General features: G+C 43.3%; 1 protein-coding gene across 1 annotated transcript; it reads left to right on the top strand.

Annotated features, from left to right (window-relative positions):
• Positions 1-266: 266 nt before the first annotated feature.
• On the top strand, positions 267-13,711 carry HRG (histidine rich glycoprotein). The gene is made up of 7 exons (XM_032225087.1): positions 267-537; positions 4,204-4,314; positions 5,235-5,322; positions 7,514-7,680; positions 8,217-8,330; positions 10,020-10,109; positions 12,771-13,711. Exons 1-7 carry the CDS (start codon positions 343-345, stop codon positions 13,575-13,577), a joined length of 1,572 nt encoding a protein of 523 aa, XP_032080978.1. The 5' UTR covers positions 267-342; the 3' UTR covers positions 13,578-13,711.
• Positions 13,712-22,709: the final 8,998 nt, after the last annotated feature.

Below are 22,709 nucleotides of genomic sequence, written 5' to 3'. Positions count from 1 at the left end.
ACCTACCTATACTGAGATCTACTCCTCAAATCAAAGCAAGCTACCTCTATCTTCCTGTAGCCCACCATCATTGCCCGTTGCAGCGCCAGAATTTCACACTATTTTATCCATAGCTTCAGATATTAGTTCCTCATTCCGGATCCCCTTTCCCTCTTATTTACTCCATCAATCATTCATTTTCTATTTATTTTGCTTATCCAGGGATCAAGGCAACTGGTTCAAGAACCTTGAGGCCAGTTCCACCAAAAAGCAAACACCCCTTTCGTGTTTATGGAATTGGCTTTTTAAGTATCAGCTCAAAAGAACTCCAATCTGGTGACTTAAGAGGATCGCATAGCCCAAATGAAATTGTTAGCCTGTGCTCTATTTATTGTGGCATGGACCACCTCTTGCCGTGCCCTGATAGTCCCTGAAGACTGCAATGATGCAAGAATAGAGAAGGATGCAGGGGTGGCCCTGGATTTAATCAATAAACATCGCAAAGAAGGCTACGTTTTTGCCCTGTTCCGTGTTGCTGATGCTCAGGTCCAACAGCTGGTAAGTACCACAGATCTGGGCGGCTCGTCATTGATTATTCCAGAATGGAGTCCATGTTTGTCATAATTCTCTGATTTAATGCAAGCAGGTGGATCATTATTAGATGCATCGGGTGACCATTTTGTACTTTTTTGTGTTACTTAGGAGTTGTTTTGGTTTTTTGAAATGGCACTTTTTAAAAAAAACGTTTTTTTTTTAAAAATTGCTAATTAACTAGTGGAGCTCGTAAACTTACTTGGGCTTAATTTTGTAATGGGCTTAATTTTAAAATACAGGTGTAAACATGAATGCGGAGAAACCTAGAATCTCTTCTTTTCCACCAATTTATTGTTGGGGGGGGGGGACAACACAGGTAGTCTTTGACTTATGACTAGTTATAAAGCCCTACATGGCATCGGACCTGGGTACCTGAGAGACCACCTCCTGCCGATTACCTCCCTCAGACAGATAAGATCTCACAGGTTAGGTCTCCTCCGGATTCCATCTGCCAGCCAATGTCGGCTGGCGACTCCCCGGGGGAGAGCCTTCTCTGTTGCAGCTCCAGCCCTCTGGAATGACCTCCCCGTGGAGATCCGGACCCTTACTACCCTCCCGGGCTTCCGCAAAGCCACCAAGTCCTGGCTGCTCCAGCAGGCCGGGGGGCTTGTGAAACATCCAGCCCCACGGAAATTGTGAATGTTGCGTCTTTTTTAAAGTGTTGTCTTTGTCTATTTATCCCCTTTCCCTTGTCTATTGTGAGCCGCCCGGAGTCCTCCGGGAGTGGGCGGCATACAAGACAAATAAAATGAATGAAATGAAATGAATAGTTGCTTAGTGTCCGATCAACAGACACAACCGACTACCCCCCCTCCCAAAAGCTACTTATAACCAAGTTTGAAAGTTAAGGCCATTGCAGTGCTTCTGCAGTTGTTTATCTTTACAACCAACCACAGGTACACTGTAGCAGTACTCGCTCCATCTCCCCCATCTATTCTTCTGAGTGCCTGCATGCCTTTGCCCAGAGGTGGGTTCCTACTGGTTCAGACCCGTTAAGCCGAGTTGGTAGTCACTCAGCCTGCCACACCCCTGAACTGGTTCTCTCTGTAGTGCCGTAGGCTCCACCATCTTGTTTTTTGCTTCTGCGCATTCACAGAAGCATTTTTTAAGAACTGTGCATGCACGCGCAGCGCAGTGATGTGCGGTGAGGTTTATGGCTGGTGAGGCAGTCCTCTCCCCCGACACCCCACTGACTAAAGCACTTTCTTTCGCCTGCCTGTGCTCACGGCAGAGCTCAGGCGGGCTGCCGCGAGCTCAGGCGGCCGAAAGAAAGTGCTTTAGTCAGTGGGGTGTCGCATGAGAGGAGAGAATGCCTGAGCATTGCATTTATTAAAGAAGAAAGAAAAAAAGGAAATTTGAAGGAAAAGAGGGAGCGTGGGGTGGGGGTTGGGGCATCCGAAATGGAGAAAGAGAGGAGGAAGAGTGAGCACAACACTGCAGCTTTAAACAGAATGACAGAGTTGAAGCCTCTAAAAAATGCACCCTCTACTATGAGGCAGGAGAACTGCGTGCCTCAACTACCTCGGGATTTTTTAGGCGTTTAACTCTCGCTTAACTCTGCTCGAGTGCCTAAAAAGTCAGACTAGATGAGGCATGCAGTTCTCCTGTTGCATAGTAGAGGGTGCTTTTTTAGAGGCTTTTTTAAACAGGCAAGACATTCACGGTGTGGCAGCAGCTAGCTAGCCTAATCTCAGCATTCGCCTTCTCCAGTTTACATTTTTTTTTCCTTTTCATGATTGACAGTGGTGAGGCTGTGCCTCCCCTGCCTCCCCTGACTGCACATCACTGGCGCAGCGGCAGTAGCAATAGCAATAGCAGTTAGACTTATATACCGCTTCATAGGGCTTTCAGCCCTCTCTAAGCGGTTTACAGAGTCAGCATATTGCCCCCAACAACAATCTGGGTCCTCATTTCGCCCACCTTGGAAGGATGGAAGGCTGAGTCAACCTTGAGCCGGTGAGATTTGAACCGCCGAACTGCAGATAGCAGTCAGCTGAAGTGGCCTGCAGTACTGCACTCTAACCACTGCGCCACCTCGGCTCTAGCAGCAGCCGGAACCCACCCCTGCCTCCCTCTGCTCCCAATCCAGCCACTCAGCCACCCAAGGGAAGCCAAAGCCGGGCAGCAGAAGCTATCGATCCATTGCGCCTGTTGCAGGTGGTAGGCCGAGGCCTGCTTCCCACTCAGCCAACCCAAGGATTTGCAGGACTCGGTCTGCTCCATCAGTTTGTGGTGTCTGCGGTGCTTCCTTAAACAGCAGAGCGCCCCTTACAGGATCACAAAAAGAGTCCCTGCTTGCCGAATCGAAAGTGGTTGCCACGAGGCAGATTGAGTTTGACACTTGGATCAGGTTCCTTCAGAGGAAGGTTCCTGCCGGTTCAGACTGGTTTGGATGAGTAGGTAGTAACTTGATCTGCCATGCCCCCCAAACTGGTTCTATCGGCCGCAGCGCCATCTTGATTTTTGGTTCTGCGCATGCGTAACACAATCTTCATTGCAAAAATGTGTATTTTTTTCCTTTTCTAACATTATGCGTATGCGCAGATCCTTTTAGGTGCAAATGTGCATGATGCATGCGCGTCGAACCAGCAAAAATGCCGGCAGAAACCCACCTCTGGATTCCTTCTTAAGTGAATCATTCCCCCTTGTTCTCTGCTGTTTGCTTTGTTATTTATTTCATGTGTGTGTGTGTGTGTGTGTTTGTGTGTGTGTGTGTGTGTATTGTATTTGTGCTGATAAATAAATAAAGGGAGACTAGTATAGATCTATTTCAAGCTATTTAGCTCTCATCAGCTAGCCATACCCTTACTGGGATTAGAACCTGTGCTGTATTACATCTTAGGCAGATGTGTTAACCACTAAGCCACAAGGTTCTCCTCCTTTATCAGCTGATCCAGGGAAATAGGTATGTATTTAGTGTCACAACCCCTGGTATGCCCAAATATGGGAGAAGGCCTATTGCTTCCTTTCTCTGTCTATCGGCTAGTCACAAGAGAGCATCCAGACAGAAAGCCTATATATATATATATATAGTTTTTTATTTTTTCATTTTCATAACATATAGCCATATGTATACTATTACATAACCAACATCGTATTATATTATTAACTGTTTACGCCAATTCGTCTTACCATCCACTCCCAAAAACGATTATTGGCTCTTCTGCTCTCCATACACCGTATTTGTACCTTATCCATCACTTTCTTCTCCCTCTCTCCTCCTCCTCCCTACCTCCTTTCTTCCCTCTGTCATCCTTCTCTTCTCTACTTCCCCTTCCTCTCTCCTTCTCCTCTCTTCATTTCATCATTTGAAGTGGGATTGCAATGATCCTGGATGGATGTCATACTATTTTATCCTTTTAAGGAGGTTCTTGGGGAAATCAAGCATTTCAAGCCACTAACTTATGTGCATGTTTGAAATAAGCAGAAACCAGCATATATGTTGCTCCTGGAAATCAGCAATACTGATTTTCACTGCTGTTGTTCAAAATACAGAATATCATGTGTAGACACTAGATTTTTGAAAATGAGAAATCATCTTTTTTATGTTTTTAGCAAAACTACCTCTTTGTTTATTAAACTTCTTCCAAAAGAACATGCCTGATTTTCTTCCATCTTCTTCTTTTTCAGAAAAACGTATCCATAACATACCTAACTTTGGATGTCTTGGAAACGCAGTGTCCTGTAATATCCAGAACACATTGGTCATCCTGTGATCATAGGCCATTCTTAAGTATAACGGCAAGTAATGGCCATCTCTATTCTTTCGAAACATTAATGATTTGAAGTACACTTCTGTGGAAAGTCCTGCTTTTGTAACCACAAACCAACAGAAATGTGACGTTAACATATTATTCCCATCCACAAATACAAGTTTTAGAAAAGGGATTTTCTTGGGTGAGGTCCCAAAGGGCTCCACATTTATACTCCCCGGCGGTTATCATCTGCATGTTTTAAAAGTAATTTTTGTTGTTGTTCAGCCGCTAAGTCAAGTACAACTCTTCACGACCCTATAGACCGCAGCCAGGGCTGGGATTCAGTCGGTTCAGAATGGTTCAGTGAACCAGAAGCTAATTTTGCCTCTGGTTTGCCGAACTGATAGTTGGAAGGTCTGGCTGACTCCTCCCACCCACCCCCGCCCCTCCAAGGAGACTCCACACAGCCTGTTTATCAAGTGCAGGACCCACGCGGAGGCTCTGGAAGAGCAAAAAATGGGCCTCCCGGAAGTTCTGGATGTCCAGAAATGGGCCCATTTTTTGCCCTCCCGGAAGCTTGAGGGAAGCCTCTGGAGCCTGGAGAGGGTGAAAAATGGGCCTCCCCTGCTGTGGTGCGGGAGGTTGAGTAGGCCATACCCATCATGGCCACACCCACCCAGCAACCAGTTGCTGACATTTTTCACTCCCAGCCCTGACCGCAGCGCACCTCCCTGTCCAGTGTCTTGATTACACTATCTAACCATTTTAAAGTGGAAGCTAATTAATTAGCGTTGTGTTGCCTTGGCTCGTGAGATACACACTACCTATTTTCTTTCTGTTTCTTCCAGACAAGGACATTGCAGAGTCATGGCCAAGGCATTGCTGAGAGTCAACTTCTGCTCGAGTTCTTTTTCCTTTCTCTAAAATACACCTTGGAACTGATGCCTTTTCTTGTGTTTTTTCCAGGATGTGGGACAATGTAAGGCTGTTCTGCATATAAATGAACTTTCCGAAAGAAAGCTGCTGTATGCATACAACTGCACTGTCAGTTCAGGTATTCACCTTCTCCTAAGTTACAAGTCAGAATCAAATAAAGAAGCATTTCAGTGACCTAGATGGCTATTTATTCCACCTTTGGACAATGTACAATCTTCTCTCCTAGAAAAGTTTGGGGTAAAAGTCTGGTGCTTCTGATTTTTCAGAGGATGATGACAAGATAGAGAAAGAAAGAAAGAAAGAAAGAAAGAAAGAAAGAAAGAAAGAAAGAAAGAAAGAAAGAAAGAAAGAAAGAAAGAAAGAAAGAAGGAAGGAAGGGGGAGGGAAGGAGGGAAGGAAAAAAGGAGAGAAAGAGAGAGAGAGAGAGAGAGAAGAAGAAAGAAGGAATGAAAAAATGAAGGAAGGAAGGAAAGGAAGGAAGGAAGGAAGGAAGGAAGGAAGAAGAAGGAATGGAAGGAAGGAAGGAAAGAGAGAGGGAAGAAAGAAGGAAGGAGAGAAAGAGAGAAAGAAAAGAAGAAAGAAGGAAGGAAGGAAGGAAGGAAGGAAGGAAGGAAGGAAGGAAGGAAGGAAGGAAGGAAGGGGCTAGGCAGGCAGACAGGAATTAGCATCTAAATATATACATGCATTAAACAAGGCAAGGCATCCAACTGCAGTTTGGGGAAAGGCCGAGATAACAGAGAGTCAGGATTTGAGGTTATAGAAAGAGGTAACAAGAGGTTTAAAAAATTCAAGATGATGGCTGAAGCTTCTTGATCAAAACCACATCTTTCTTTTTATAGTCATATCCATTAGACCCTTTTCCATGGATACCTCTGGACACAGATAAACATGGAGGACAACTTTTATGTCCTTCTCTAAAAACTTTACCAGTTCATCTGCACAACCTCAGAAACTGCAGTCATATTAACTGATAGATAGTCCAGGTTACTTGAGGGACCGTTTCACCCACTGGGACTGGCCCGTCCCACCCGTGCCGGCAGAGAAGACATGCTGTGGGTCCAGTCAGCCCGAGTATTCCAACTGGCGGGATCCAGGAGGAGGGCCTTCTCTGCTGTGGCACCTGCCTACTGGAACATCTTCCCCAGTGGTGGGTTCCGGATCCCGTTCCAACCAGTATGGTTGGAACGGGCCCTGCAGCGTCTATATGGACGTGCGCAGCGCGCATGCATCGGGCTGTCCAGCGATGCCTCCATGACCCTCCGCGACGCTCCTGCTACTCAGCAGAGCATCACGCAGTCACTGTATGTGCTGTGCGCAGGTGTGGAAGCACCAAAGACTTTAAAGATAGGTAAGGAGCATGGGCGAGCGGGTGGGCCCTCCAGAGCACAGTACCGGTATGGTACGCAGTGCTTCAGGCAGGCTCCCGTATTGGGGCATACCATCTGCAACCCACCACTGATCTACACACACACACACACACACACACACACACACACACACCCATGAGCTGGGCCAAACTCTCCTATCTTTACCTAAGGGCCTAAAGACATGGCTCTTCCAGTCACCTTGGGGGTCCCAGTGGAGAAACTGCACAATGGAGGTGGTTGATTGAGTAATAATAGATCCCAACTCCCTCCCATTCCACTCGCACCCTCCCCATGTATCTTTGGTTTTAATGTTTTGTGTTTTAGTGTTTTTATGTTTTAGATTTTATACAACTACTAACTGATGACCCAGTGTTGTCCGGGTATTTATTTATGGGGGAAAATGTCCAGACCAAACGTAATTTCTAATGTTGGATTTTCCCCCTTACCAGAAGGAGCCCCCTTCTGGAGTACTGTGAAGCCGTTACCATGGCAATTCCACTGCGCTGTACAGTAGAAGCCATTTTACAGCAATACAGTAGAAGCCATTTAAAGGCACAACAGGCTGCATCTTAACAGAACACACATCCCAAGGGGTGTTAGGGGTGTCTTATCCCCACAGTATTTTTCTCCAGAAAGTAAGTCATCTGTGTACCAAGTTTGGTTGAAAGTGCTCAAGGCGTTCCAGAGTTATGCTGGAACGCATACACACACAAACACACACAGCCATTTTTATATAAATAGATGTCCAGAGTTCCCCTATGGTAAGGTGGGCAGCCAATAAAGTACATCAATAAAGTAAATAAATAGAAATTCTGTTAGAAAACTTAATGGCACATCTTACCATGGAAGAGGAAAATGTTTTGGCTGCTGAACATGAGACGTTACAACTCAGATCATTGATGCTGCAGTATTGATAACGGTGCTTTTTTCTTTTTTTTACAGTTCCACCAAAAACGTATGAATGCAAGGATTGCCCTGTAAGAATAACAGTTCTAGAAGACACTGAGAAGCACACCGAAAAAGCCAACAAGATTTTAGAGAAATACAGGCTGGGGAGCAATGAGTCAAATTATTTCAAGGTGGAAAAAGTCCAAAAAGTTTTCAGAGCAGTAGGTATCCATGTTCTCCCTATGGATCTGTAGGCTTTTGTAAAAATTATTTCCCAAAGTATCAGGAAGGAAAAGACAGCAGTGAAAAATTATTTAAATCCACTTTCCTTAAGCACCTCCCTTCCTTCCTTCCTTCCTTCCTTCCTTCCTTCCTTCCTTCCTTCCTTCCCTCCTTTCGTCTTAAAAATGTTATTCTTAAAGCTGCTATTTTTATGAATGCAACGCTTATCAAGTTTAACCCATCTCTTAACTGTATTAAAGCCCTTTCATAGTGTCGTTATTGTACTAGCAGAGTCATGAAGGGGCATCTTTAGTACTCTTTTCTCATCCATTATCTTATGCCTATGATTATCCTGATTTATTTCTGAACAGACCCTGATGGAATAGCCTGGTTTTTCTAAAGCTTTCCTAGATGAAAATTGTAATTGAAAACTTACATCTGCCCTGCAATCATCCTTCAATATGAATGCCAAAGTGAACTGTAATATTGGGAAAGTTGGATATAATTTGATCACTGTTTTGTTTATTTTATGCAGATGGCCGATCGTACATTATTCATTGTTGAATTCACCATAAAAGAGACAGGATGTCTTAGAAACACTGACCCAACAACTGTTTCCCAATGTGAATTCCTGCCTGATGGAAAAGCTGTGAGTGGAGAGATAATATATGCAAAAACAGTTTGGCTAACAAACTGCAGGAAGTAAATAGGCAGTTGTGATATAGAGATTTTCAGGATCTATGATAGAATAGAATAGAATAGAATAGAATAGAATAGAATAGAATAGAATAACAGAGTTGGAAGGGACCTTGGAGGTCTTCTAGTCCAACCCCCGGCTTAGGCAGGAAACCCTACACCATTTCAGACAAATGGTTATCCAACATCTTCTTAAAAACTTCCAGTGTTGGAACATTCACAACTTCTGGAGGCAACTTGTTCCTCTGTTTAATTGTTCTAATTGTCAGGAAATTTCTCCTTAGTTCTAAGTTGCTTCTCTCAAATCCTCAAATGTATCTCAGTAACAACAGTATAGGGATGCAGTGGCTCAGTGGCTAAGATGCTGAGCTTGTTGATCAGAAAGGTCAGCAGTTTGGCGGTTTGAATCCCTAGCGCCACGTAACGGAATGAGCTCCCATTACTTGTCGCAGCTTCTGCCAACCCAGCAGTTCAAAAGCATGTAAAAATTCAAGTAGAAAAATAGGAATCACCTTTGGTGGGAAGGTAACAGCATTCCATGTGCCTTTGGCATTTAGTCATGTTGGCCACATGACCATGTAGAGGGTGGGTGGGTGGATGGATGGATGGATGGATGGATGGATGGGTGGGTGGGTGGGTGGGTGGGTGGATGGATGGATGGATGGATGGATGGATGGATGGATGGATGGATGGATGGATGGATAGATAGATAGATAGATAGATAGATAGATAGATAGATAGATAGAGTCGTCAACTTACAACCATTCAAAGTTTCAACAGCACTGAAAAATATGACTTACGATCAGTCCTCGCACTTACAACCAACACAGCATCCCCACATTTGGTTGCTTGGCAACTGACATGCATGTTACATGTGTTATACCATGTTTTCCCCAAAATAAGTCAGGGTCTTATTTTCTTTTGACCCCCAAAATAAGAACTTGGCCTTATTTTTGGAGAGGTCTTATTATTTTTGAGGTGCAGGAGGCGGAGAGCGTGGTCATCTCACGGATGCTGATGCATTGCGCATCACTAGGCCTGCTGCTCTTTTTGCGGTGGCCATTAGCATGACAAAAGGGGCTAGGCTTGTGGGAGTGGCCATTAGGTAAAGGCGTGTGGGGTGCATTTCCTCCCCTCCTCCGGCCTCGCCTCCTCACCTCATGTTGTTTGTGCAGGAAGCAACCAGAGGAAATGGCGAGGATTGGCCGCACATGCACTTAAATATTTTCAGGGAGGGCTTATTTTAGCGCATGCACTCAAATGCCCAATTGGGCTTTTTATCCAGAGAGGTCTTATTTTCAGGGAAACAGGGTAGCATCCCTGGGTCACATGATCATCATTTATGACTTTCTTAGCCAGCTTCTGAGAAGGAAAGTCAACGGGAAAAGCCAGATTTGCTTAAAGTCCACCTGGTGCATTTAACAACTGCAATGCTTTCTATGGCAAAAAGTGGTCATAAAATTGGTCACAACTCACTTAACAACCATCTCGCTTAACAACAGAAATGCTGGACTCAGTTGTGGTCAAAAGTCGAGGAGGACGACTGAGAGAGACAGAGAGATAGGGAGAGAGAGAGAGAGAGAGACGTGTGTCAAATTTACACAATTTAACTCAACTGTTATCATTTCCTTTTTCTCTGTAGAATCTGGGATTTTGCATAGGAAAAATACTTAAAGAGACAGGCGCTCCAGATGTGGTCGACGTAAGCTCCTGTGCGATCTATGATACTCAGGTAAGAGTGCAAATGATTTAACTAGATGATTGTTGTTGTTGTTGTTGTTGTTGTTGTTGTTATTTCTTAATTCTGCAGAAATATGAATCTGTTCTGACCCAGCCTTCACAAATAATGATAAACTGTTTACTCACAAGTAAAGCAACCCCCTTTTTATAACAGGGCAGTAACAGTCTTTTATTCATGGGCCTAAACAAAATATCAAATAATGAGTCCCAACAAATCTGGGTTTAGCCAAGGAATCTGAATTGTTTACTGTGTACTAAAAACGAACGGTTGTCCGTGACAACTGGCCCCTCCCAAACTCCTCCTATTTGTTCCCCAGAGAGGGAAGGGCTGACTAGATCCTGCGTCTGCCTTGCCCTGAGAGCCAGCTTATTGCCTTCCGTTGCTCTCCTCTCCTTTCCTCCCTAGGCATACCTGCATCTGGGATGGGCCCTATCTGTTCTTCCCCCTCACTCAGCTCAGGTCCCAAAGAGAGTTGCCTCCTCTCAGGGGTGGGTTCCGGCAGGCACTACTGCCAGTTCACTCACGTGCGCTATGCCTTCGCACACATTTGATGTGCACTGCAAGCACATCAAATTGTTTTTTAATTAAAATGTTCTGCGAATGCGCAGAACTGAAAAACAAGATGGCAGCGCCTATGGCGCCATCCGGAGAACTGGTTCGGGGGCGTGGCAGGCCTGGGTTGCTGCCAGTTCCAGTGACCCAGGTGGCCAAACCACTATCGGTTTCGCCGAACCGGACCAAACCGGTAGGAACCCACCACTGCTGCCTCTGCACCTGGGGGAGGGCTCTGCCTCTGTCTCCGATGCAGTTTCCTTATATAAAAACCTTCCAAAGGCTCTGAAGCCAGCCCAGGCCCTCCCTCAACCTTCTCCTGGTCAGACTCTGCTGCTAGCTCTGCTGGCAGCTGATGGGCCGCAACACTGTCAACATCCAGCTTGAGTATCCAAATAAAAGTTCAGGACCATTTCGTTTCTGAATAACTTACTGCTTATTGAGTACATCCCATGATAATGTTGAGGCAAAACTAATTCTGCGATTCTCAGGCACCAGTTCACAGTATTAAACAATGATTTTCCCAGACAAATCCGCCAGGCTTCCACATAGACCCTGTAAACAAGTTGTCTTTGTTATGGGGAACCATCTGCCTCAACTTCACACCTGTTAAGATGTCCTTGAAAAGTTTCCAGGTTCTCACAAGCTTCAGTGGAGCTGTAGCGGTTTCGTTTCTCTAGCTAACCCATCCATGATCAACATTCCTTCCCCCCTGCCTTACACTAATGGCAAGTTGAAACAAAGAGGCATGTAGCTCAGGGGTCAGATCCAGCTTCTTTTACTGCTGGTTTGCACACTGATGTGCGCTACCCGCACATGCACAGAAGTAAAAGAATTGCTTCTGTGCATGCCAGTGGTGGGTGTGGCCTCCTTTCTGGGAGTGGCTTGCCACCCATGTGACCGGATGGGAGTGGCTTGCCGCCCATGTGACTGGATATGAAGATGCCGACGACACTTGTCAGAACCACCTTAAATTACTTCACACACAGCACTGGCATGCATAAGAATATGATGTAAACTTGTTTTTTGAAAGGCATATTTGGTTTGCGTTAAAACAACTTCAACAGGCGCAATGTTCTGATTGCACCACAAACGCAGTAGTCATCCTTACCTTTCACAGAGGCAGTGAGTTTTATAAATATGAGCATGATAGTGTAGAATAATCATATCCAAGGACCAGTGGTGGGTTTCAAAAAATTTTGGAACCTCTTCTGTAGGTGTGGCCTGCTTTCCGTGTCCACTGGTGGAACCTCTTCTAACCAGTTCGGTAGATTTGACAAACCGGTTCTACCGAATAGGTGCGAACTGGTAGGAACCCACCTCTGACAGAAGTAAAAGAATTGCTTCTGTGCATGCACAGAAACAAAAAACAAGATGGTGGTGCTTACGGTGGCACTGATAGAACCAGTTCGTGGGCGTGTCCAGCCGAGTTACTGCCTACTCAGTTGAACTGGTTTGAACCACTAGGAACCCACCTCTGATGTAGCTTCTGTCAAGTTTGTCTCTTGAGAGAATCACAAAATGTAGAACAATTTCTGTCTCCTCTTCAAAGATCTTTGCAAAAAGGGGAGGAGCTTACAATTTACCTCACTTCACAGCTATCCCACCTAGCAATGGAAATTTTGGGCTCAACTGTGGTTGTAATTCGAGGACCATCTACATCTATATTTGAGGAGTGGTGCAATACCTCATAATCAGTGGCCCAGATAGAATCATTCAGTTCAACCCCATATGGCAAATGTAAAAGTAACCAGACCAATGTTTCTGAGGTACTTTCATACACTGTATATTGTATATTTATGTGTATTGTTAAGTATTACGTTGGGAACTCCATTTAGGCATCAGGAAAGGCATCCGGCCAATAAACGTTCAGCTCCAGTCAGTTGCCCCAAATTAAGAGTAGTAAAAGGGAAGGTTTTTTTAATTCATATATTATTTTGATTTATATATTTTGCATTTTTCTTGCAATACGTGTTGTATACTTTCACAAATACACAGCAAACGAGAGTCCTAAACTAACTTGGTCTCTTCTTTCTAATTCTCATCTGTGTTCCATACATTCATAAACGGTGACTTGTCCTTTGGACTTCCTTTGCAAAGAATCTCAGCATCTTCCATCACCACCAACATCACCATCACCACTTCCACCATGATTCAGGAGAAGGCCACCACCGTTGCAATGTAACTGGGCATGAATGCAGACATCTGCTACATAAACATCCTCATTCCCGTCGTCACCATCATTGTCGTCATCCTCATCATCATCGTCACCACAATCATTCTCACCACAATCATTCTCACCATCATGGACACCGCCACGGGTATAGAGACTCAACACTTCCTGCAGGCCCTGCAGGTCCCAGGGGCAACCATAAGTCTGAACAGACCCAAGAGGAACATCCTGGCATTCCCCCTCCTCCAGGACCTCAGTACCCTCCTCCTCCTCCCGGGGGTCCCCATCATTTTCCTCCTAGTAAATATCCACCACCACCTCTTGGGCCTCCCCCTCCCCCACCTTTTCCTCGTAGGCCAGATGACCACCACCAGCGGCCATATGAGAGGTTTCCTAAAGTTGCCCTTCCCTGCCCCCAACGTCATCACAGGTGTAATGACACTGTGTGTAAAAGAGAAGAAAGCGGATCCTCAGAAGAGCAAGATTCGTTCAGCAGCTACCATTCTTTCCATCGTAGCAGCGGGGACTTTGTCCACCACGTTCCAATTCCAAGTGAACACGATGTCCTCCAAGCTCCTGGTGCCAACTTTCTTGACCATGGAAGACATCATGGAAAACACATGCTACAACCTTTCCCAGAGGTTTCCTCGGGATCAAAGACGTGCCCAGGGAAGCCCAAATATGACCTCTTGCCAGGCATTTTGTCTTTATTTCCTACACCATCGGCACATTAGAAAGCTTTGCATGGAAATAATAATAACATCGGCATTTATATTTCTTTGTTTTAGTTTAAGTGTCTCATAAATTGTAACCACGAGAGATAGAATAGAATAGAATGAATAGAATAGAATAGAATAGAATAGAATAGTACAGAACAGAACAGAACAGACTAATCTCTTCTTAAAGACTTCCAGTGTTGGAGCATTCACAACTTCTGGAGGCAAGTTGTTCCACTGATTAATTGTTCTCACTCTCAGGAAATTTCTCCTTAGTTCTAAGTTACTTCTCTCCTTGATTAGTTTCCACCCATTGCTTTTTGTCCTGCCCTCAGGTCCTTTGGAGAATAGCTTGACTCCCTCTTCTTTGGATCAGCCCCTGAGATATTAGAACACCGTTATCATGTCACCCATAACCTTCAGGGTTACCACCTTTTATTGATTAAACCAGACATACCCAATTCCAGCAACCATTCTTTATATGTTTTAGCCTCCAGTCCAGGGGTGGGTTGCTGCCAGTGTTATTGCCATTTCATTGCACGCATGTGCAGTTGCCAAAAAAAATGTTCTGTGCATGTGCAGAACATTAAAAATGAGTTAAAAAAAACATGCCAGCAACGGCATGGGAGACCAGGGAACCAGTTTGGGGGCATGGCTGGCCAGCCATCCCTACCGGTTCGGCAATCCAGTCGCAATTTCCACTACCAGTTTGCCCGAACTGGTGCGAACCAGCAGCAACCCATCTCTGCTCCAGTCCCCTAATCATCTTTGTTGCTCTAAATATCTTAGATAGAGAGCCTAGTTTATAGATAATCTTAGAGTGATGCATGGTCCAGAAATCATTTGAAAAATATATTTCAGATGTTGCACAATTACACGTTCAATAAACACCTCTGCCATTCTTTAAAACAGCCTGGGGTTGTTTTGTTTTTTCAGTCTTTCCATAAAAATCTGGAAGGAAGATCCTAATGTTTTATGCTAAAGAATAGATTGCATACCCCTCAGACAGGGAAAGAGGATTTTGTAGAATCTTCTTATGGAATGTTTGATTCTAAATATCTTCTCTATTTTATTTAGTCCAGTGGTATTCCATTAAAAGATTTGGACAGAAAAAGTCCAAATGACTAGTATTTGGCAGCAAAGAAAAAAGGAATTCCCTGAATCCCTTTGCTGCAACCTAATGGTTATCTAGAATTTTGTAAACCAGATTTTGTAGACCAAGTTTCTTTTATGGAATAGAATTCGAGTCGAGTCGAGTCGAGTCGAATGGAAATGGAAATTGAATGGAATGGAAATTGAATGGAATAGAATGCAATGCAATGCAATGCAATGCAATGCAATAGAATAGAATAGAATAGAATAGAATAGAATAGAATAGAATAGAATTCTTTATTTGCCAAGTGTGATTGGACACACAAGGAATTTGTCTTTGGTGCATGTGCTGTCAGTGTACATAACAAAGAATAAAATACATTCATCAAGAATTAAAAGATACAACACTTAGTGATAGCCAAGGTCACTAATAAACTAGATTGAGTTGAAGTGAGAGGTTGCAAATTGCTGAAGTTGAAAAATATTCTACTTTTCCTCAGGCCAAGCTTTTATCAACTGTAAACAATCCAGAGGTTTCAAACTATGGATAAATCACAAAGTCCAATATTTTATCTGGAAAAAAAAGTTTCAACAGAGACCGTATTTCCACAACACATTTACTCAGTGGCATATGCATTAGATGTTGAGTTAGTGTCAGCCTTGAGTAGCACACTGTGCAGGCGCAACTTACTTGGTTAGCTTATGGTTTAAGGGGTAGCCTGCAAGTGTATTTTAAGGGTTTTCAAAATTGGCAAAGGGGCTTTGAAATAATAGCACAAGTCCCGAGAGAAGCTATGGATGTGAAATATGAGCAGGCTGAGCTGGAAGGCGGGGTCAAACATGTCATCAGTTTGGAATTATTGCACAGTCACAAAAGACCTGTATGTCCATCCCTCCATGAATTCAGTGGACCTTTATCTAGCGCCAATTTAGCTTTGACCATTAGTTGACTAGTTTGGAGGAAGTGATAATAAATGTTTCTGCGCTTTGAACTCAGTGAGTGTTTCTCTTTTTGTGCCTAACAATTAGTGAGTGAAAACAATTTGTACCTGTATGTCATTCAGAAAGAGGTGACAACTGTTCCTGTGATGCTTAAATGCAATCTGTCTTGATCTTGTCTTTCTGTTATTGATTTGAAATTATTAAAAACCGCAAGGGGGTGATTTTAGCACAAACCAAGACAGGTCCATGCAATCTACAACCTCATGGGCCATTGCTCATAAAATTATAAAACAAGAATTTATCTGACAATTGCATGTAGGCCTGAATACAAAATGGAACATAGAATAGGCCTCAACTGCAGATTCCAAATGATTGTGCTTATCCTTGTAAAAATAAACAATCTAAAATTTCAACCAAAATGTTGGCTCAGAAACTCTGGCATTTGAAGCACGCAACTCTTAAAGCTGTCAAGTTACAAGACCTTTGCACCCCTAACCCTTTAGAAAAAAAAACCCCAGGGGTGTTCAAACTTGACAGCTTTAAGACTTGTGGACTTCAACTCCCAGAATTCCTCCTCTCGCTCTTCATCTTGATGATGTGCAGATGGGCGGCGGGAGGGAGCTGGAACCGGTTCTAAACGGCACTGTAGATTTGTGGAACCTCTTCTATAGAAGAGCTTAGAATTGGCAGGAACCCACCCCTGGTGCTTATCAGCCTTATCCCGAAGGGCTTTGGCAGCCTGCTATGGAACTCTTTACTCCTATTTGGAACTCATTACGGGCTGTGAATGAATATAATTCACAGCCTTTGAAATAAAAAAGAGGGTTTCTGGACTTAATTGTGCACATTTTACTGTATCAGGAAGCCTAGGTCAGAACACTCATTTCCGTTTCATAGCTGAAGAGCCAGCACTGTCTGAAGGCATCCCATGGTCATGTGGCCAGCATGACTAAATGCCAAAGGCGCACAGATTGCTGTTACCTTCCCACCAAAGGTTGTCTCTAATTTTCTACTTGCATTTTTACATGCTTTCAAACTGCTAGGTTGGCAGAAGCTGGGACAAGTAACGGGAGCTCACTCTGTTACGCGACGCTAGGGATTCGAACCGCCAAACTGTCGACTTTTCTGATCGACAAGCTCAGCGTCTTAGCCACTGAGCCACTGCATCCCTGACCTAGGCATATCTATTCCAAATATAGTAGCACATTGAGAACCATTTTCAATCCTTGGATCTACTGGACAAGTTTATTCTGTTGGTGGCATTTTAAAATGTTTATCCTACAAAAGTGTTAATCGAAGGAGGTTCTGTGTGGCTCTGAAAACGGCTTTCCCCAGGCTGGCAAAGGTAAATATTGGGCAGGTTTCCAAGCAGATTCCTAGTTCTGTTGACTCAGCATTTGCATCACCTTTTCACTCCCTGAATCATGCACACGCTTCTAGAATGTTCTAGAAATTCCCGGAACTGCCCACAGTTGTAAACATGGTGTAACTCTGACACTGTAAATTGCAAACATGAATTTTGAACTGCTGGTAAATAAACTTGATATCACAATAATGTGTGTGTGTGTGGTGTGTGTGTGTGTGATTTGTGGTGTGTGTGTTTGTGTGTGTTTTTAAGCAAGTACTTGAAGAAACCTGTAAGGATTTTTTTTCAGTGTATGTTTCCAGTCTATGAAATATTTGTAACCCGTATCAGTTTACCGTAGGCTGTTCAGATTCTGCTGGCAAGGTGCACCTCACCTGGTATTTTAAAACTCTTTCTCCCTTTCCCACACTTTCCCACATTTAAGAAGGAGCCTTTTCCCCCTCAGTATGACACTCTTCATTCTGCTAGTCCTCAGCATTAGATTTTGCCAACCAGTTCTCTCCAAGATGAGATGGATTAGGATGACCCAGAAGTTGTTGAGACTGCGATTAAAGCAATAAATGTGCTTAATGAAGACCAAGATGTGTAAAAAGGTTAAATCACGGCAACTGGACCAAAGTTTATTAAACTGAGAAGTTTTGTTACTCATCCAAGCGTATTTTTCGGAGTATAAGATGTACCTTTTTCCCTCAAAAAAGAGGCTGAAAATCTGTGACTGTGTGTCTTATACACTGAATACAGCATTTTTTTCCTCCTGAAACCCCACCCCTTCACCAAAATGGCCATGCATAGCTTTAGGAGACTTCCAGAGTGCTCCTGGGGTTGGGGAGGGCAGAAATGAGTGAAAAATAGGCCACTATTTGTGCCCCCCTCAGCCCCCAGGAGCACTCTATAAGCCTCCTAGAGGCTATGCATGTCCTTTTTTTGACCAAAAACGCACCCGTTTTTGTGAAAAATGGACCATTTTTGCTCATTTTTGTCCCCCCCGCCCCCAGGAGTACTTTACAAGCCTCCCAAAGGCTATTGATGCCCTTTTTTTTAAAAAAATGTGCCCATTTTCACAAAGAACAGACCGGTTTTGGGAGGTTTGCAGCAGAGATGGGTTCCTACCAGTTCACACCTATTTGCTAGAACCGGTTCGTCAAATCTACTGAACCGGTTAGAAGAGGTTCCACCAGTGGACCCGGAAAGCAGGCCACACCTACAGAGGAGGTTCCAAAATTTTTTGAAACCCACCACTGGTCCTTGGATATGATTATTCTACACGATCATGCTCATATTTATAAAACTCAGTGCCTTTGTGAAAGGTAAGGATGACTACTGCGTTTGTGGTGCAATCAGAACATTGCGTGTGTTCATATCGGGTCACATGGGCGGCAAGCCACTCCCATCTGGTCACATGGGTGGCAAGCCACTCCCACAAAGGAGGCCACACCCACAGAGTAGGTTCGAACAATTTTTGAAACCCACCACTGGTTTGCAAAGTGCAAAAGAAAAAAAAAAATTTTTTGCCTCTTCAAAACCTTGGTGCATTTTATACTCCGGTGCGTCCTATACTCCAAAAAATACAGTATAACTTAACAATGGAAAGTGAATGAACACAACTCCTGACAACTCCTGTGATGTCCCACTGAATACATAATAGTTCAACTCTTATGTCTCTTTTTTCTTCTTTCACAGGATTATGAAAACTGTACAGCTGAGATTGAAACTGACGGACAATTTCTTCAGTCAAATGGAAATAGAATTCAAACCAGAACTATTTATTTTGCGAATCATAAATGATAAACATAACAAGGGGGTAATCTACTTAATAATACATTATTATTACGGCAGCAAGAATGGTCTTTGTGCAAAACTGGAAAAACGGGGAAATTCCACAAGAAGAGAAAGTAAGTAGGAAAATCTGATTTGTACTGAAATGGATAAATTGACATGGGAATTGAAGAAGAAAGACGAATCAGAATATTATAAGATCTTGGATAAATTTTATCAATGGTTGGAACAAAAAAGGAAAGCCCTAAAATAAGCAATGACTAAGATTTATAGAATGGAGATTGGAATTATGTACGAAATCCTAACAGTGAAAATGTATAAAACAAGAAGAAAGCAACATGGATGGAAATACGATGTCCTTATATTTGTAAATACTGAATAGACCAATTGTAAATAAGCATGGTGGTTATAATATTTAACTTTATATTCCAGTATGTATGGCAAAGACATTGCCAGGACGGTGACACTGGGTCCAATGTTTTAATGTGTGTTTAATAAAAAACTTTTTAATTAAAAAAAAGAAAATTTTGGCTGGGTATGGAGTCAGGGAGTCATTGAAATGAACTACCGTATATACTCGAGTATAGGCCGACCCGAATATAAGCCGAGGCACCTAATTTTACCACAAAAAACTGGAAAAGTTATTGACTCGAGTATAAGCCTAGGGTGGGAAATGCAGCAGCTACCGATAAATTTCAAAAATAAAAATAGATACCAATAATGCCATTGCCCACTGAATAACATATACAGCCTGCCTGTGCCCATTAAATATACAGTAGCCATTGTAAAAATTTGCTCTGCATAACAAATTATTATCACACAATACCGGTGTATTCAATGAAATACTTCACTCACCTCATGATGCTGATGTCCCGCTGTGATGATGATGTCCCGCCTCCTATGACACACGGCACAGTGATTCCTATCATTGGATCACTGTACCAGAGGAGGTGGGACATTGCTATGTGGCTGCTTGCCATAACAAGGAGGAGGTGGGACATCGTTGCAGAGCGGCAGGAGGGGGAGGAAGGGGAATCGTAAGATAGCCCTACGTTACATTAGAACGTGAGGAGGGGGATGGTGCGGTGCACGCTGCGCGGCAAACTGACACAGAGGGAGGGGAAACTCAGGGGCGCTGGGCCATTCACGAGCATCACCCAGCGGCATGGCCACGGCCCTTTTTCTCCTCCATTTCGGGCAAATTTTTCACTGACTCGAGTATAAGCCGAGGCGGCTTTTTTCAGCTCAAAAAGTGGGCTGAAAAACTAGGCTTATACTTGAGTATATACAGTAATTCTTAACTCTACATTTACATACATATGAAGACCAAAGACATACAATAGAAATACATTTACTTTTAATGTCATTGTTCATACTGTTGGAAGAAAAATTCAGTCTAGTTCCAAGGCGAGAGAAAGACACTGGAAATAAAATGGAGGCTGGCTGGTTGGAAAGATGATCTCTTGTTTATTTGGATATCAGGAACTTCAGGGACAGCAACAAATGTTTCTGGGGTGACTGACCAAATGGCTGAGTGAGTGGATGGGTTTTTATAGGCTTCTGGGGTTTGGGTATTGAGATGCTCCAGGGGGTTGTGCAATATAGTGAGCCTTGTGTCTTTTGCTATTCTAATGGTGGTGGGTAAATCCTATAAGGTCCTAAAGGCAGTGATGGGATTTAGCAGGTTCGCACCAATTCAGGCAAACTGGTTGTTAAATTACTACCACCCCCTGCTATCAATCCTGGGCGCTGCCGAGAGAAATAGGAAATGGAGCAGCTGTATCTGGTAGTCACCAGAAATAAGAAAACTGCCTTTAAAACATCTCCAAGCTGGCCCTACCACTTGGTAGAAGGACCCAGCTTTCTCAAGGACAAAGATGTAGAAAAACAAGGGATGTTGGGGAGGCAGGAGGGGGGGAGAAGATAGGCCTGCGTCATCTACCATATAGTTTTCAGAGACATGTGGACATTCTTCTTGGCAGCACTTTGCTTTTTAAAATAGGCAATGCCAGACTACTCACTTTTTTTAAAAAAGACAATCCTAGCCTGCCAACTTGGCTTACTCTTATCTCACCGCAGGTCTTGTTGCCCAGAAAAGTAAAACCGTAATTTTAAAAAAAGTTGCCCTCTTAGAGCTCAGAAATATTTTCTAGGTGGAAGGGAAGGTGCTCGTTTCTACTTAATTCCAGGCAATAAAATATTGTGTGTTGGATGAAAATAAACCAGTCAGTTGGGCTCATCAAGCTAGGAGAATTGGCTGATATATAATTAGAGTATATTAGTGCTTTGATAAAGTGGAAATGTGGAATTAAATATGTTGAATGCATTTAAGTAAATACATTGTTTGGAGAATGCCCAATGACTGAACAACATTTCAGAGGTATCTTAAGATGCCTCCAGGTTCCTGAAATGTGTATTTTCTGAAATATTTCCAGAATCTCTACTCATACCGGACATCCAAGAGTTGAGGAGAAATTCCATCCTGATCTGAGAAGACAATGCATTCATGAAACCAGGTGGAGCCTTGGCCATGCCCATGGACACAAACAGGGCCACAGACATGGTCATAAAAAATCAACAGAGGGCTCTTCTGAAGAAGTTACAGTTCTACTACCTGTCTCAAAAGTGCTTTTCAAATACCAACAAATAGCCCAATCTTGCAAAGATGAAGTTAGGGAAACCTAAGGCTCAGAATAAAGTAAGACTTGCAACAAATGCCAAAAATAATAATTAAAAAAGTTTCTTTCAACATATTAAAAAAAACAAGAAAAATAACCAATCCACTAACAAGAGAAGGTGGCAAAAAAGTAACAGGTAATGGAGAGAAGGCAGAGTTACTTAATTCATTCTTTGCATCTGTCTTCAGGCAAAAAGATAATACAGCTCATAAAAGACAGACTATGAACACAAATTAAAATAAGCAAGAAAATGGTAAGAGAATATTTGTTCACGCTAAACAAGTTCAAATCACCAGGACCTGATGGATTACAACCCAGAATTCTATTGGCAGGTGTCATCTCAGAACCACTGAACCAGAGGTGGGTTGCTAATTTTTTTACTACCAGTTCAGGCGAGCTCCCCCATGCGTGCACGACACTTCTGCGCATGCGCAGAAGTGTCCAGGCAGGTGGGCGGAACTTCTCGTCACTGCTACTACCGGTTCGGCCAATCTGGGTCGAACCGGCAGCAAACGACCTCTGCACTTTACCATATTTTTCAAATATCCCAGAGCACCAGGGAACTACCAGAGCACTGGTACCTCTAAAAAATAGATTATGTAGTCCCATCTTCAAAAAAAGGAGGGGGGCACAGATACAGAAAACTACAGACCAATCAGCATGACATCAATACCCAGGAAGATCCTGGAAAAGATAATCAAGCAACAGATCTGTGCACACTAAAAGCAACCAAAGTTATAACCAGAAGCCAACACACGTTTGTCAAAAACAGATCATGCCAAACAAATCTTATTTAATTCTTTGACAAAGTGACTACATTAGTGGACCAGCAAAATGCAGTGTGCATAGTATACTTGGATTTCAGTAAGGCGTTTGACAAAGTAGATCACAACCTACTTCTTGGTAAGCTTTAAAAAAATGTGATATAGACAGCATCACCACCAGATGGATTTGTAACTGGCTAACAAATCACACTCAACATGTAGTCCTCAATGGAATTGCATCTACATGGAAGGAAGGAAGCAGTGGGATATCCCAAGGTTCCATTTTAGGCCAGTTCTCTTCAACATCTTCATAAACTATTTAGATGAGGAAATAGAAGGGGACTTCATCAGATTTGCAGATGACACTAAACTGACAGGAATAGCCAACATCCCAGAAGATAGGCTCAAGATCCAGATGGATCTCAAAGGACATGAACACTGGGCCCTGTTTAACATAATCAAATTCAATATAGAGAAGAGTAAGGTTTTAAGGCAGTGTTTCTCAACCTTGGCAACTTGAAGATGTCTGGAC

This window comes from Thamnophis elegans, chromosome 10 (assembly GCF_009769535.1).
Source record: "Thamnophis elegans isolate rThaEle1 chromosome 10, rThaEle1.pri, whole genome shotgun sequence".
Taxonomy (NCBI): domain Eukaryota; kingdom Metazoa; phylum Chordata; class Lepidosauria; order Squamata; family Colubridae; genus Thamnophis; species Thamnophis elegans.
The sequence above is the reverse complement of the archived record's forward strand: the minus strand, read 5'-3'. Positions and strand labels throughout refer to the sequence as shown.